Source organism: Nomascus leucogenys, chromosome 10 (genome assembly GCF_006542625.1).
Source record: "Nomascus leucogenys isolate Asia chromosome 10, Asia_NLE_v1, whole genome shotgun sequence".
Lineage (NCBI taxonomy): Eukaryota > Metazoa > Chordata > Mammalia > Primates > Hylobatidae > Nomascus > Nomascus leucogenys.
The window spans coordinates 54010809-54026116 of record NC_044390.1 but is presented as its reverse complement, the minus strand read 5'-3'; the positions used below and the strand labels follow the sequence as shown (position 1 = coordinate 54026116).

Sequence of the window (15308 nt, the reverse complement as noted above, 5' to 3'; positions counted from 1 at the left end):
ACACCATTCTGGGTGACAGAGCGTGACCCAGTCTCAAAAAAAAAGAAGGCTGGGTATGCTGGGTGCGGTTGTTCACACATGTAATCACAGTGCTTTGGAAGGCCAAGGCAGCGGGATCACTTAAAGCCAGGAGTTCAAGGCTGTAAGTGAGCTAGGATTGTACCACTTCATCTCAGCCCGGGCAACAGAGTAAGACCCTGTCTCTAAAAATCAAAGAAGTTAAGGTAGTGAATTTTATATTATGCTTATGTTACTACAATTTAATTTTTTTTTTTTTTTTTAGGTGGGGTCTCGCTCTTTCACCTAAGCTAGAGTGAAGTGGTGAGATCATGGCTCACTGCAGCCTCGACCTCCCCAGGTTCAGGTGATCCTCCCACCTCAGCCTCCCAAGTAGCTGGGACTACAGGTGCATGCCACCACACCTGGACAATTTTTTGTAAAGATGGGGTTTCCTCATGTTGCCCAGGCTAATTTTGAATTCCTGGGCTCAAGCCATCCACCTGCGTAAGCCTCCCAGCATGCTGGAATTACAAGCACAAGCCACTGCGCCCAGCAATTTAAATTTTTTTAAACCAGGCATGGTGGCTCATGCCTGTTATCCCAGCTACTTGGGAGGCCAAGGCAGGAAGATCGCTTGAGACCAGGAGTTCAGGACCAACCTGGGTAACATAGGAAAACCCCATCAATGTTTTTTAAATTATCCAGGCATGGTGGCACACACCTGTAGTCCCAGCTACTTGAGAGGCTGAGGTGGGAGGATCACTTGAGCCCAGGAGTTCACAGCTACAATGAGCTAAGATGGCACCTCTGGCCTGGGTGCAGTGGCTCACGCCTGTAATCCCAGCACTTTGGGAGGCCAAGGCAGGTGGATTGCCTGAGCTCAGGAGTTCAAGGCCAGCCTGGGCAACATGGCGAAACCCCGTCTCTACTAAAAATATGAAAAATTAGCCATGCATGATGCTGCACGCCTGTAATCCCAGCTACTCAGGAGGCTGAGGCATGAGAATCACTTAAACACAGAAGGCAGAGGCTGCCATGAGCCGAGCTTATGCCTCTGCACTCCAGCCTGGGCGACAGCAAGACTCTGTCTCAAAAAAAAAAAAAAAAAAAAATGGCACCTCTGAATAGCCAGTGGACTCCATCCTGGACAACATAGCCAGTGACTGGCCAGACACAAGTACCATCCCATCAAGTTCACAGACAGCATTAGACATCAGGACAGTGGTTCCTCTGGTGTTGGGGGGCTCCAGGATCCAGGACTTGGAATGTTCTATTTCTTGGTCTGGGGGCTAGAGGGATCCATACACTTTTTTCTTCTTTTGTGAGACAATTTCACTAGCCAGGCATGGTGGTACAAACCTGTAGTCCCAGCTACCCGAGAGGTTGAGGTAAGAGGCTCACCTGAGCCCGGGGAAGTGGAGGCTGCAGTGAGCCTTGATCACGCCACTGCACTCCAACCTGGGCAACAGAGTGAGACCCTGTTTCCAAAAAAAAGAAAATAGCTGTCTAGCCAGATGCGGTGGCTCATGCCAATAATCCCAGCTATTCAGGAGGCCAAGACAGGAGGATCACTTGAGGCCAGGAGTTTGAGACCAACCTGGGCAACATAGCAAGACCCCATCCCTTTAAAAATATGTTTTTATTTTTTATTTATTTTTTATTTTTATTTTTTATTTTTTTGAGACGGAGTCTTGCTGTCACCCAGGCTGGAGTGCAGTGGCGCGATCTCGGCTCACTGCAGGCTCCGCCTCCTGGGGTTCACGCCATTCTCTTGCCTCAGCCTCCCAAGTAGCTGGGACTACAGGCACCCGCCACCTCGTCCGGCTAATTTTTTGTATTTTTAGTAGAAACGGGGTTTCACCATGTTAGCCAGGATGGTCTGGATCTTCTGACCTCGTGATCCACCCGCCTTGGCCTCCCAAAGTGCTGGGATTACAGGCGTGAGCCGCCGCGCCCGGCCAAAAATATGTTTTTAAATTAGCCAAATGTGGTGGCCTGTAGTACCAGCTACTCAGGAGGCTGAGGCAGTAGAATCACTTGAGCCCAGGAGTTGGAGGTTACAGTGAGCTATGATTGTGTCACTGCACTCCAACCTAGGCGACAGAGCCAGATCGAATCTCATGAAAAAGATAACTGTCTGCAAAGTCACATTCCACAGAGGCAATCCTCAACAGAGGCCTTAGACATTTTTCAAATTTCATGCGTTCCGACCAGAATTTGCTGGCTTTATGGATTCAGCCCAGTTCCCTGGGAAGTATCTGCTGTCTTAGGAATGTAGAAACTGCCCAAATGTGAGTGCCTTTTCTTTCCCAGGATTTTTGCCGTCCTCTCGGCCATCCTGTACCTAGGCAACGTCACTTACAAGAAGAGAGCTACAGGCCGAGAGGAAGGGTTGGAGGTCGGGCCACCCGAGGTGCTGGACACCCTGTCGCAGCTTCTGAAGGTACTGATTGCCACCTCTGTCCCTCCTCAGGCCTGGCTCAGGGCCGCTGGCTATCTCTCAGTACGAGGGACCATACCCAGAACTTCCTACGTCAGCTGAGGTTTCATCAACCAGGACCTCACGTCTTCCGCTATCATCTCTACAGCATTCCTTCCTCATTTCTGATGAGCTCTGTGGACAGGGGCACCTCCTCCTCCCACCCTCAAGTGAAAGCCTCTTTAAAACTACAGCTCGGGGGCCGGGTGCGGTGGCTCACACCTGTAATCCCAGCACTTTGGGAGGCCGAGGTGGGCGGATCACCTGAGGTCAGGAGTTCGAGATCAGATTGGCTAACATGGCAAAACCTCATCTCTACTAAAAATACAAAAAGAAATTAGCCAGGTGTGGTGGTACATGCCTATAGTCCAAGCAACTCGGGAGGCAGAGGCATGAGAATCACTTGAACCTGGGAGGCAGAGGCTGCAGTGAGCCAAGATTGCGCCACTGCACTCCAGTCTGGGTGACAGAGCGAGACTCTGTCTCAAAAAAAAAACAAAAAACAAGTTGGAGCTGGGTGCGGTGGCTCATACCTGTAATCTCAGCTACTCGGGAGACTGAGGCAGGAGGATCACTTGAGGCCAGGAGTTCCAGACTAGCCTGGACAGCATAGCATCTGTCAATCTCTACAAAAAATACAAAAATTAGCCAGGTATTGGTGGTGTGCTCCTGTAATCCCAGCTACCCAGGGGGCCAAGGCAGGAAGATTGCTTGAGCCTAGGAGGTCATTGCCGCAGTGAGCTGTGATCATGCCACTGTACTCCAGCCTGGGTGAGTGACAGAGTAAGGCCCTGTCTCTTAAAAACAAAAAATTCTAGTTTGATCGAGTTATTTCCTCATAGGACCTGCCATCCCCTCCTCCTCCACCGGTCCTCAGCCAGGGGCAATTCTGCCCCCAGGACACACTGGGCAAGTCTGGAGAACTTTCTGGTTGCCATACTCTGGGTTGCTCCTGGCATCTGCTAGGTAGAGGCCATGGATGCTGCCCAACACCCCGCAGCGCACAGGACAGCCCCCCATGGCAGAGAATTATCCAACCCCAAGTACAAATGGCAGTGAGGCCGAGGAGCCCTATCCCAGTCTTTTGTTTTTTAATCCATTTATGCTTTGCGTTCCATTATTGGTACAGGAGCCCCAGCTTCTGTTGAGTTCTTGGGAATATGTGAGCATCTGCTGGGATATTTAGAGAAAGCCCCTGCCGGCCGGGCGCAGTGGCTCATGCCTGCAATCCCAGCACTTTGGGAGGCTGAGGCAGGTGGATCATCTGAGGTCAGGAGTTCAAGACCAGTTTGAGAACATCAGGCCCCAAAGCCTGACCAATATGGAGAAACCCCATCTCTACTAAAAATACAAAAATTAACTGAGCGTGGTGGCGTGTGCCTGTAGTCCCAGCTATTTGGGAGGCTGAGACAGGAGAATCGCTTGAACCCAGGAAGCAGAGGTTGCAGTGAGCCAAGATTGCACCACTGCACTCCAGCCTGAGCAACAGAGCAAGCCTCCATATTAAAAAAAAAAAAAAAAAAAAAGGAGAAAGTCGCCACTTATTCCCCACTCTTGCTGCTAGTGGGCAGAGACCACCAGCTCTGAAAGGGAGCTTGGCAGTGGGGGGAGGGATGAGTGTGTCGGCTGTCTGGGTAAGGTCTAAGCCCAGGCCCTGTGCAATGGATGGGAACCACCAGCTCCAATAGGCAAGGCGGCCACCTGGACCTGCGGCTCACACTCACATAAGGCCTATACATGCACATACCCGGGCCACGGAGCATGGGCATCCGGCAAGCTCGTGCTATGTGGGAATTCTGAAACCTGCCAAGTGTAAAACAGCACATCGCAGGCCAGGTGCAGCGGCTCACACCTGTAATTCCAGCACTTTGGGAGGCCCAGGCAAGTGGATCACCCAAGGTCAGGAGTTTGAGACCACCCTGGCCAACGTGGAGAAACCCCATCTCTACTAAAAATACAAAAATTAGCTGGGTGTGGTGGCGGGTGCCTGTAATCCCAGTTACTGGGGAGGTTGAGGCAGGAGAATTGCTTGAACCCAGGAGGCAGAGGTTGCAGTGAGCCAGGATTGCATCACTGCACTCTAGCCTGGGCGATAGAGTGAGACTCTGTCTCAAAAAAAAAAAATAAAAAAAAACCAAAAAAACAAAAAACCAGCACACCACGGGTGGGTGGGCGGGCTTCAGGGCCCACTTCCAGGCCTGGCTGCTGGGGGTCCATCTCCCAGCTGCCTCAGGCTCCGGGTGTTGCCTCAGTGATACCAGGAGATGCCTGATAAGCCCTCCATCTCCCTCTTCCTTCTCCCTCTCCTTGACTTCCAAACAGGTGAAGCGAGAAATCTTGGTGGAGGTTCTGACCAAAAGAAAAACGGTGACCGTCAACGACAAGCTTATCCTTCCCTACAGCCTCAGCGAGGTGAGCACTGCCCAGGCGCTCACAGGGTGCCAGACCCCAAAAACTAAGTGGGAATGGTCTTTGGAAAGAGCCGGCATGGGTGGGCTGTTCCTGTCCCTGAATGCTAGAATGGAACCTAGGCAGTGCCTCTGATTGTCATGCAAGCTCAGGTGTGGCACAAGCCAGCCTGGGAGGCAAACCATGGCCCTCAGGCCAGAACTTGAGCCACATGCATTCATCTCTGTGTTTCTAGATGTTCCGTGTGCATGCTGGTTCTCACTAGCAATGGTTGGCCAGATCCAGCCCTCCACCTGGTTTTGCTAATAAAGTTTTATTGGCACATGGCCATACCCATTCATTTACATACCACTTAAGACTGCTTTGGGGCCATAGCAGCTAAGTAGAGCAGTTGCAACAGAGAACATCAGGCCCCAAAGCCAAAAATAATGACTCCCTCGTCCCTTCCAGAAAAAAATTTGCCCATCCCTAGACTCTGGAACATGACACTGACTACCCTTATGTAACTCCCAGCCTGTGAGTCTCAAGCCTGTGACTCTAAACCTTGATAAGGTGCCTCCCTCTGGTCTTTGCCCCAGCCTGGATGTTTTCTCTATGCTGTATTTCTCTTGCATTTTTACATCTCAAGAGCAGGATCACTTGCAGCTTGTTTAACAATAGGAAAGTACCTAGTCACAGTGGAGATTTTTAGCCCCTCACCCAATGGGAAGCTGTTGTGGCATTTCAAACAGGCACCGGGGACATTCTGAGCCCACATGGGTCCAGGGCACCACGTGATGTTGCCAGGAAGTTGCTGCACATCACCCAAGACCCAAGCAGCACTGGTGTCCCCAGAGGCTCCATGCAGAGCCAAAGGCACCAGACAGGGGCTGCATTCTGTGTGACTCCATTTCCTTGACACCCAAGAAATGCAAAACGAGGGGGACACATTCTAGATCTTGTCTGCAGCTGAATACATCTGTCAGAGCTGAGACCTGAATATGTGGGGAAAAAAGCCAATTTATTCTATATAGATTAGACCTTAAGAGCATTTTTTTTTTTTTTTTTTGAGATAGCGTCTCACTCTTTTTTTTTTTTTTTTTTTTGAGACGGAGTCTCGCTCTGTCACCCAGGCTGGAGTGCAGTGGCGCGATCTCGGCTCACTGCAAGCTCCGCCTCCCGGGTTCCCGCCATTCTCCTGCCTCAGCCTCTCCGAGTAGCTGGGACTACAGGCGCCCGCCACCACGCCCGGCTAATTTTTTTTTTTGTATTTTTAGTAGAGACGGGGTTTCACCGTGGTCTCGATCTCCTGACCTCGTGATCCGCCCGCCTCGGCCTCTCAAAGTGCTGGGATTACAAGCGTGAGCCACCGTGCCCGGCCCGAGATAGTGTCTCACTCTTGCGCAGGCTGGAGTGCAGTGGCACAATCTCAGCTCACTGCAACCTCCGCCTCCTGGGTTCAAGTGATTCTCATGCCTCAGCCTCCTGAGCAGCTGGGATTACAGGTGTATGCCACTAGGCCTGGCTAATTTTTTTGCATTTTATTTATTTATTTATTTATTTTTATTTTTGAGACAGAGTTTCGCTCCTGTTGCCCAGGCTGGAGTGCAATGGCACGATCTCGGCTCACTGCAACTTCCGCCTCCCAGGTTCAAGCAATTCTCCTGCCTCAGCCTCCTGAGCAGCTGGGATTACAGGCACGCACCACCATGCCTGGCTAATTTTGTATTTTTAGTAGAGACAGGGTTTCACCATGTTGGTCAGGCTGGTCTTGAACTCCTAACCTCAGGTGATCCACCTGCCTTGGCCTCCCAAAATGCTGGGATTACAGGCGTGAGCCACTGTGCCCAGATTTTTTTTTTCTTTTGCATTTTTATTAGAGACGGGGGATCCACCCGCCTCAGCTCCCAAAGTACTGGGATTACAGGCGTGAGCCACCATGCCCGGCCACAAAAGAGCTTTGATGCACACGGTGACAGCCACATGGTGCCCCCAGAAGAACAAGGGGCCTGAAGTTAGTTAGACCCTCCTTGCTGGTTCTACCACAATTGCATGCCCCACCCCCTCCCTGAGCCCAGGTTCCTCACTCAGCAGCAATTTTGGTTGCTCTGAGGAGCGTATGGAAAGGCCTCAGCGGCCGTTCCAGAGGCCGCTGGGTCTATTAACGCCTCAGTGTGCAGGCAGGTCCTCCAGGACAGGGTGAAAGATGGGTATTGGATGAGTCGAGTGTTGACAGAGACCACCTTGGCTGGTTGCAGTGGCTCACGCCTGTAATCCCAACACTTAGGGAGGCCAGGGCAGAAGGATTGCTTGAGCCCAGGAGTTCGAGTCCAGCCTTGGCAACATAGTGAGACCCCGTCTCCACAATAAAATTAAAAAGGCCAGGCACAGTGGCTCACACCTGTAATCCCAGCACTTTGGGAGGCCAAAGCAGGCAGATCGCTTGAGGCCATGAGTTCGAGACCAGCCTGGCCAACATGGCAAAACCCCGTTTCTATTAAAAATACAAAAATTAGCCAGGCATGGTGGTGCGTGCCTATAATCCCAGCTACTCAGAAGGCTGAGGCTGGAGAATTGCTTGAACCCAGGAGGGAGAGGTTGCAGTGAGCCAAGACTGTGTCACTGTACTTCAGCCTGGGCGATAGAACAAAACTCCACCTCAAAAATATATATATATTAAAAATTAACCAGGGTGTGGTGTTGTGTGCCATAGCTCCAGCTACACAGGAGGCTGAGGCAGGAAGATTGCTTGAGCCCAGGAAATGGAGTTTGCAGTGAGCCAAGATTGCGCTAGTGCACTTCAGCCTGGACAACAGAGTGATACCCTGTGTCAAAAAAAAAAAAATACAAAGGGCCATCTTAGCCAGGCACGGTGGCTTATGCCTGTAATCCCAGGACTTTGGGAGGTCAAGGCAGGCAGATCACCTGAGGTCAGAGTTTGAGACCAGCCTGGCCAACATGGTGAAACTCCATCTCTAGTAAAAATACAAAAATTAGCCAGGTATAGTGGTGCTTGCCTGTAATCTCAGCTACTTGGGAGGCTGAGACAGGAGAATCTCTTGAACCCAGGAGGTGGAGGTTGCAATGAGCTGAGATCATGCCACTGCACTCCAGCCTGGGTGACAGAGCAAGACTCCAGCACAGGGCCTGCCATGCCGGAGGTGAGTCACCCCCTCTGTGTCCACAGGCCATCACTGCCCGCGACTCCATGGCCAAGTCTCTGTACAGCGCCCTGTTCGACTGGATTGTGCTGCGGATCAACCACGCACTCCTCAACAAGAAGGACGTGGAAGAGGCAGTCTCGGTGAGTGCCCCCATTTGCTTCCTCAAGCCAGGCCAGGGGAGGCCGCATCCTCACTACCAACATCCTTGGTGGGCGACCTGGAACATCCGGAGCCGAGGCATCTGCAGTCAAGAGGCCATTCCCCCACAAGGACAGGCCCAGGAAACAGGACAGACTACAAAATTCAACAGGCCTAGGGCAGAATGAAAACATAGGGCCCCTTATTCAAAAATGACAGATTCTGGCATGTATCTATGGTCCCAGCTACTCAGGAGGCTGAGGCAGAAGGATTGCTTGAGCCCAGGAGGTCAAGGCTGCAGTAAGCTGTGGTGGCGCTACTGCACTCCAACCTGGGCAACAGAGCAAGACCCCGTCTCAAAAAAAAATTATGCGCGGTGGCCCACGCTTGTAATCCCAGCACTTTGGGAGGCCGAGGCGGGCGGATCACGAGGTCAGGAGATCGAGACCACGGTGAAACCCCGTCTCTACTAAAAATACAAAAAAATTAGCCGGGCGTGGTGGCAGGTGCCTGTAGTCTCAGCTACTGGGAGAGGCTGAGGCAGGAGAATGGCGTGAACCCGGGAGGCGGAGCTTGCAGTGAGCCGAGATTGTGCCACTGCACTCCAGCCTGGGCGACAGAGCGAGATTCCGTCTCAAAAAAAAAAAAATTATGGATTCCATGCTGGTAACGGCAAAGTGTTCTGCGGAGCAGCAGGGATTGGGGACCTAACAGGTCACAGCCTGTAGAGCCATCCCCTCTCATGAAAGCCAGCTCCCTCGGGGGGCACCTGTGGGCAGTGACCATTTTCTCTGTCTCTCCCAGTGCCTGTCCATCGGGGTCCTGGACATCTTCGGGTTTGAAGACTTCGAGAGGAACAGCTTTGAGCAGTTCTGTATCAACTACGCCAATGAGCAGCTACAGTATTACTTCAACCAGCACATCTTCAAGCTGGAGCAGGTGCGGAAAGGGCTTTTTTGTCAATTTTTTGAACTTGGTAAATCAGACATCACGTGAAATTTACCATCTTAACCATTTGTAAATATTCAGTTCAGCAGTGGTAAGTACATTCACATATTCACATTGTTATGCAAACACCACCACCATACATCTCCAGAACTCTTTCATTTTGCCAAACTGAGACTCTGTCCCCATGAAACACTCACTCCCCATTCCCCCTCCTGCAAGCCCTGAACTCACCCTATTCCACTTTTTTTTTTTTTGAGACAGGGTCTTGCTCTGTCACCCAGCTAGAGTGGTATAATCATAACTTACTGCAGCCTCAAACTCTTAGGCTCAAGTGATCCTCCTTCCTCGGCCTCCTGAGTAGCTGGAACCACAGGTGCACACTACCATGCCTGGCTAATTTTTGTATTTTTTGCAGAGACAAGGTTTTGCCATGTTGCCCAGGGTAGTCTCGACCTCCTGAGCTCAGGCAATCTGCCCACCTCGGTCTCCCAAAGTGCTGGGATTACAGGTGTGAGCCACCATGCCTGGCCCATTCTACTTTCTGTCTCTATCATTTTTGACGAAGTGCTTCATATAAGTGAAATTAGACATTATTTGTCTTTTTGTGACTGGCTTATTTCACATAGTATAAAGTCCTCATTGTCCATCCACGTGGTAGCACGTGTCAGAGTTTCCTTCCTTTTCAAGGCTGAGTAATATTCCATTTTCTGGATGTACCACATTTTCTTTATCCATCCATCCTTCAGTAGACACTTGGGTTGCTTCCAACTTTTGGCTATTGTGCATAATGCTTCTTTGAACATGGGTGTGCAAATATCTCTTCAAGATGCTGCTTTCAATTCTTTCGGGTATATACCCAGAAGTGGACTTGCTGGATCATATGGTAATTCTGTTTTTAACTTTTTTGAAGAACCACCATACTGTTTTCCATAACAGCTGCAGCATTTTATAAGGAAATATCATGTTGTTGCACACCCAGCCCAAAGGGAAAATAGAATGAGCTAGAACTGGAATCTCCCTAGAGGCCCAGATCATTGGTGAACTTGCCCCAGGATTTTTCTCAGTCAAAAGGAAAATTTAAGAAAACCCACCCAGCCCAGGATGAGGCAAATGTCAGGGATGTTTTGAGCCATGTTCATCTGGGGGCTTCTGTGTCCAAACAGAAAATCTTTTTGTTAGGAGAGAAACAGGGTTGCCTTTTAAGGATATGCTTAGCTCAAGGACATTGATAAGCTATCTGACATGTCTTTTGTTTGTTTGTTTGTTTTTTGTTTGTTTTGTTTTTTGAGATGGAGTCTGGCTCTGTTGCCCAGGCTGGAGTGCAGTGGCACGATCTCGGCTCACTGCAACCTCTGCCTCCCTGGTTCAAGCGATTCTCCTGCCTCAGCCTCCTGAGTAGCTGGGACTACAGGTGCACGCCACCACGCCCAGCTAATTTTTTATATTTTTAGTAGAGATGGGGTTTCACCATGCTGGCCAGGCTGGTCTCAAACTCCTGATCTCAGGCAATCTGCCCACCTCGGCCTCCCAAAGTGCTGGGATTACAGGCGTGAGCCACTGCGCCTGGCCCTTACGTGTCTTTTTGCAGCTAAATAGTCAACCATCCTTATTCATGTCTTCTCCTTCACATTGATGATTCTGATGGGAAAATGAAACTGACAGGCTTATGTAAATATCCAGCTGATTTTCCTATTAAGCTTTTTGGCAGTGAAGCATTGGGAGTGTAGCTGGTCAGAATTAAGTTGTGCAGGAAGGGTGCGACATACACACTAAATTGCGAAGACTTAGCACATGAGAAAAAAGAACATACACTGTCTCAGTAGCTTACTGCAGCCTCAAATGCTGAGGTTTAGGCGATCCTACCACCACAGCCCCCCGAGAAGCTGAGACTGTAGTTGCATGCCACCACACCCAGCTAGTTTTTTGGTTTTATTTTTTGTAGAGACAGGGTCTTGCTCTGTTGCCCAGGCTGGTCCTGAACTCCTGGCCTCAAGTGATCCTCCCACGTTGGCCTCTCAGTCATTTTTTATGTCAGTTACACATTAACATGATCACATTTTAGATATACAGCGTTAAATTAAGTGTATTATTAAAGTTAATTTTGAACCACACAGAGGCACATATCTGTAGTCCCAGCTACTGAGGAGGCTGAGGTGGGAGGATCACTTGAGCCCAAGAGGTCGAGGCTGCAATGAGCTACAATTGTGCCACTGTACTCCAGCCTGGGTGACAGACAAGACCCTGTCTCAAAAAAAAATAATAATAATTAATTTCACCTATTTTTTTTTACTTTTTACATGTGATTATTAGAAAATTTGAGGCTGGGCATGGTGGCTCATGCTAACAATACCAGTGGTTTGGGAAGCCAAGGTAAGAGGATTGCTTTAGATCAGGAGTTCAAGGCTGCAGTGACCTATGATTACAACACTGTACTCCATCCTGGGCAACAGAGCAAGACCCCATCCCTAAAAAAAATAAAATAAAAAAAATTTTGAGACGGAATTTCTGCGAAAAAAAATTTTTTTATTAACTAGGCATAGTGGCACATGCCTGTAGTCCTAGCTACTGGGGAGGTTGAGGCAGGTGGATCACTCGAACCCAGGAGTTTGAGGCTACAGTGAGCTTTGATTGCACCACTGCACTCCAATGTAGGCAACAGTGTGAGACTCTGTCTCTTAAAAGAAAAAAAGAAAATGTGAAGATTCCTGTTGGACAACATAGCTCTGGAGCAGGTGCCAGCAAACCACAGCCTGTGGGTCAAATCCAGTCCCACAAATTGTTTTTATAAATAAAGCTTTATTGGCACACAGCCATTGGTTTACATTATCGTCTGTGGCTGTTTTCACATCATGACTGTTAGTTGCAACAGACATCATCTGGTTCATAAGGTGCTATCTGGCCCATTACAGAGAAAGTTTGCCAACCTCTAGATGATTTTAAGTGTGGTTTTTTTTTTTCTTGAGACAGAGTCTTGCCCTGTCACCCAGGCTGGAGTGCAATGGTGCAATCTCGGTTCACTGCAACCTCCACCTCCCAGGTTCTAGCGATTCTCCTGCCCCAGCCTCCCCAGTAGCTGGGATCACAGGTGTGCACCACCAGGCCCGGCTAATTTTTGTATTTTTAGTAGAGACAGCATTTCACCATGTTGGCCAGGTTGGTCTTGAACTCCTGACCTCAGGTGATCTGCCCACCTCAGCCTCTCAAAGTGCTGGGATTATAGGCGTGAGCCACCGTGTCCAGCCCTTAAGTGTGATATTTAAAGTGCCATGCTGTGATCAGTATTTGAGAATGTGCATTCTTGTTTCCTGTTTATAATCATTCATTTATCTAGTAAGTTTATATAACTATTAATGTATTCATATTGATTTACTCATATGCATTTTGTTATTGATATATTTATGTATTTTTTTTTCACTTTGAAGTTCAGGGGTACATGTGCAGGTTTGTTACGTAGGTAAACTTGTGTCATGAGGGTTTGTTGTACAGATTATTTCGTCACCCAGGTATTAAACCTAGTACCCATTAGTTATTTTTCCTGATCCTCTCCCTCCTCCCACCCTCCACCCTCCAATAGGCCCCAGTGTGTGTTGTTCCCCTCTGTGTGTCCATGTGTTCTCATCATTTGGCTCCCTCTTATAAATGAGAACATGCAATACTTGGTTTTCTGTTCCTGCGTTAGTGTGCTAAGGATAATGGCCTCCAGCTCCATCCATGTTCCTGCAAAGGACATGACCTCATTCCTTTTTTATGGGTGGGTAATATTCCTTGATGTATATGCACCACATTTTCTTTATCCATTAGTGGGCATTTAGGTTACTTCCATTTCTTTGCTATTGTGAATAATGCTGCAAAGAACACCCACATGCAGATACATTTATATGTAAACATGCCTATTGATACATAAATGTGTTCCTACAGCATGGGGATCCCTTATCCAAACTGCTTGGGACCAGAAGTGTCTCTGGTTTGGATTTTTTTCAGATTTTTCAATATTTATATTATACTTACTGGTTGAACATCCCAAATCTGAAAATCCAAAATCTGAAATGCTTCAATGAGCATTGTCTTTGAGCATCACATAACATTGGCAGTCCAAAAGTTTTGGATTGGCCGGGCACGGGGGCTCACGCTTGTAATCCCAGCACTTTGGGAGGCCGAGGCGGGCGGATCATGAGGTCAGGAGATCGAGACCACGGTGAAACCCCGTCTCTACTAAAAATACAAAAACTTAGCTGGGCGTGGTCTGTAGTCCCAGCTACTCGGAGAGGCTGAGGCAGGAGAATGGCATGAACCCGGGAGGCGGAGCTTACAGTGAGCCGAGATTGCGCCACTGCACCCCAGCCTGGGCGACAGAGTGAGACTCCGTCTCAAAAAAAAAAAAAAAAAAAAGTTTTGGATTTTTTTTTTTTTTTTTGAAATGGAGTCTCGCTATATTGCCCAGGCTGGTCTCAAACTCCTGGGCTCAAGCCATCCTCCCGCCTCAGCCTCCCAAGTACCTAGGACTACTGGTACGTGCCACTACACCTGGCTAGTTTTTTTATTTTTTACTTTTTATTTTTTGCACAGACAGGATCTTGCTATGTTGTCCAGGCTGGTCTTGAACTCCTGGCCTCAAGCAATCCTTCCACCTTGGCCTCTCAGTTACTTTTTATGTCAGTTACATGTTAACATGATCACATTTTGGATATATGGTGTTAAATTAAGTGTATTATTAGAGCTATTTTTTTTTTTTTTTTTGGAGACGGAGTTTCGCTCTTGTTGCCCAGGCTGGAGTAGGACCAATGGCACAATCTTTTTTTTTTTTTTTTTTTTTTTTTTTTTTTTTTTTTTTTTTTTGAGATGGAGTCTTGCTCTGTGCCCCAGGCTGGAGTGCAGTGGCGCGATCTCGGCTCACTGCAAGCTCCGCCTCCCGGGTTCACGCCATTCTCCTGCCTCAGCCTCCCGAGTAGCTGGGACTACAGGCGCCCGCCAACACGCCCGGCTAATTTTTTGTATTTTTAGTAGAGACGGGGTTTCACTGTGTTAGCCAGGATGGTCTCGATCTCCTGACCTCGTGATCCGCCCGCCTCGGCCTCCCAAAGTGCTGGGATTACAGGCTTGAGCCACCGCGCCCGGCTAATGGCACAATCTTGGCTCACTGCAACCTCCACTTCCCGGGTTCAAGCGATTCTCCTGCCTCAGCCTCCCAAGTAGCTGGGATTACAGGCTTGTGCCACCACGCCTGGCTAATTTTGTATCTTTAGTAGAGATGGGATTTTGCTGTGTTGGTCAGGCTGGTCTCAAACTCCTGACCTCAGGTGATCCGCCTGCCTCGGCCTCCCAAAGTGCTAGGATTACAGGCGTGAGCCACTGTGCCCAGCCCTATTAGAGTTAATTTTAAGCCACGCATCAGTTTTAAAAGTTTCCTATTTCGAAGCATTTCAGATTTTCGGATTAGGGATATTCGACCTGTATGCAATACATGTTATGTAGATATTACATATCTGGGAGATAAGAAACTTACCGACTCCATGCCACCCCTGCAGGAGGAGTATCAGGGCGAGGGGATCACGTGGCACAACATCGGCTACACAGACAATGTCGGCTGCATCCATCTCATCAGCAAGAAACCCACGGGCCTCTTCTACCTGCTGGATGAGGAGAGCAAGTGAGTGTCCACACCCCGTCCGTCCCAGCACATCTACACATGGGCACTGGGTCCGGTTCTGCAGCCCCCAGAGCCTTACCCCAAATCCAGACTTTCCCAAGAGCTCCTTTTTATTTTTGAGACAGGGTCTCACTCTGTCACCCAGGCTGGAGTGTAGTGGTGCAATCAAAGCTCACTGCAGCCTTGACCTCCTGGGCTCAAGTGATCCCCCGACGTGAGCCTCTGGAGTAGCTGGGACTACAGGGTCACACCACCACACCCACCTAATTTTTGTATTTCTTTGTAGCAACAGGGTTTCATCATGTTGTCCAGGCCAGTCTCGAATTCCTGAGCTAAAGGGATCCTCCCGCCTCGGCCTCCGAGAGTACTGGGATTACAGGCGTGTGCCACCACGCCAGACCTTGTCCTGAGAACTTGTGTCTGTTCATTTCACTTGACCACAAAACCCAAGCTCGTGTGTGCAAAATGCACAAACACCTCACTGTGAAAACATCAACACGTGTGATTCATTTGTGCACTTGAGGCACATTCGCCAGGAGTTTTC

General features: G+C 49.1%; 1 protein-coding gene across 6 annotated transcripts in view; it reads left to right on the top strand.

Moving 5' to 3' along the window:
• MYO9B (myosin IXB) overlaps positions 1-15308 on the top strand; it is a 134667-nt gene that overhangs the window by 74573 nt on the left and 44786 nt on the right. For all 6 annotated transcript variants that reach the window (XM_030820498.1, XM_030820503.1, XM_030820501.1 and 3 more), the window contains exons 7-11: positions 2314-2443; positions 4802-4891; positions 8055-8171; positions 8974-9108; positions 14643-14764. In XM_030820498.1, coding sequence (XP_030676358.1) covers positions 2314-2443; positions 4802-4891; positions 8055-8171; positions 8974-9108; positions 14643-14764 — 594 coding nt within the window. The remainder of the gene's footprint in view (positions 1-2313; positions 2444-4801; positions 4892-8054; positions 8172-8973; positions 9109-14642; positions 14765-15308) is intronic.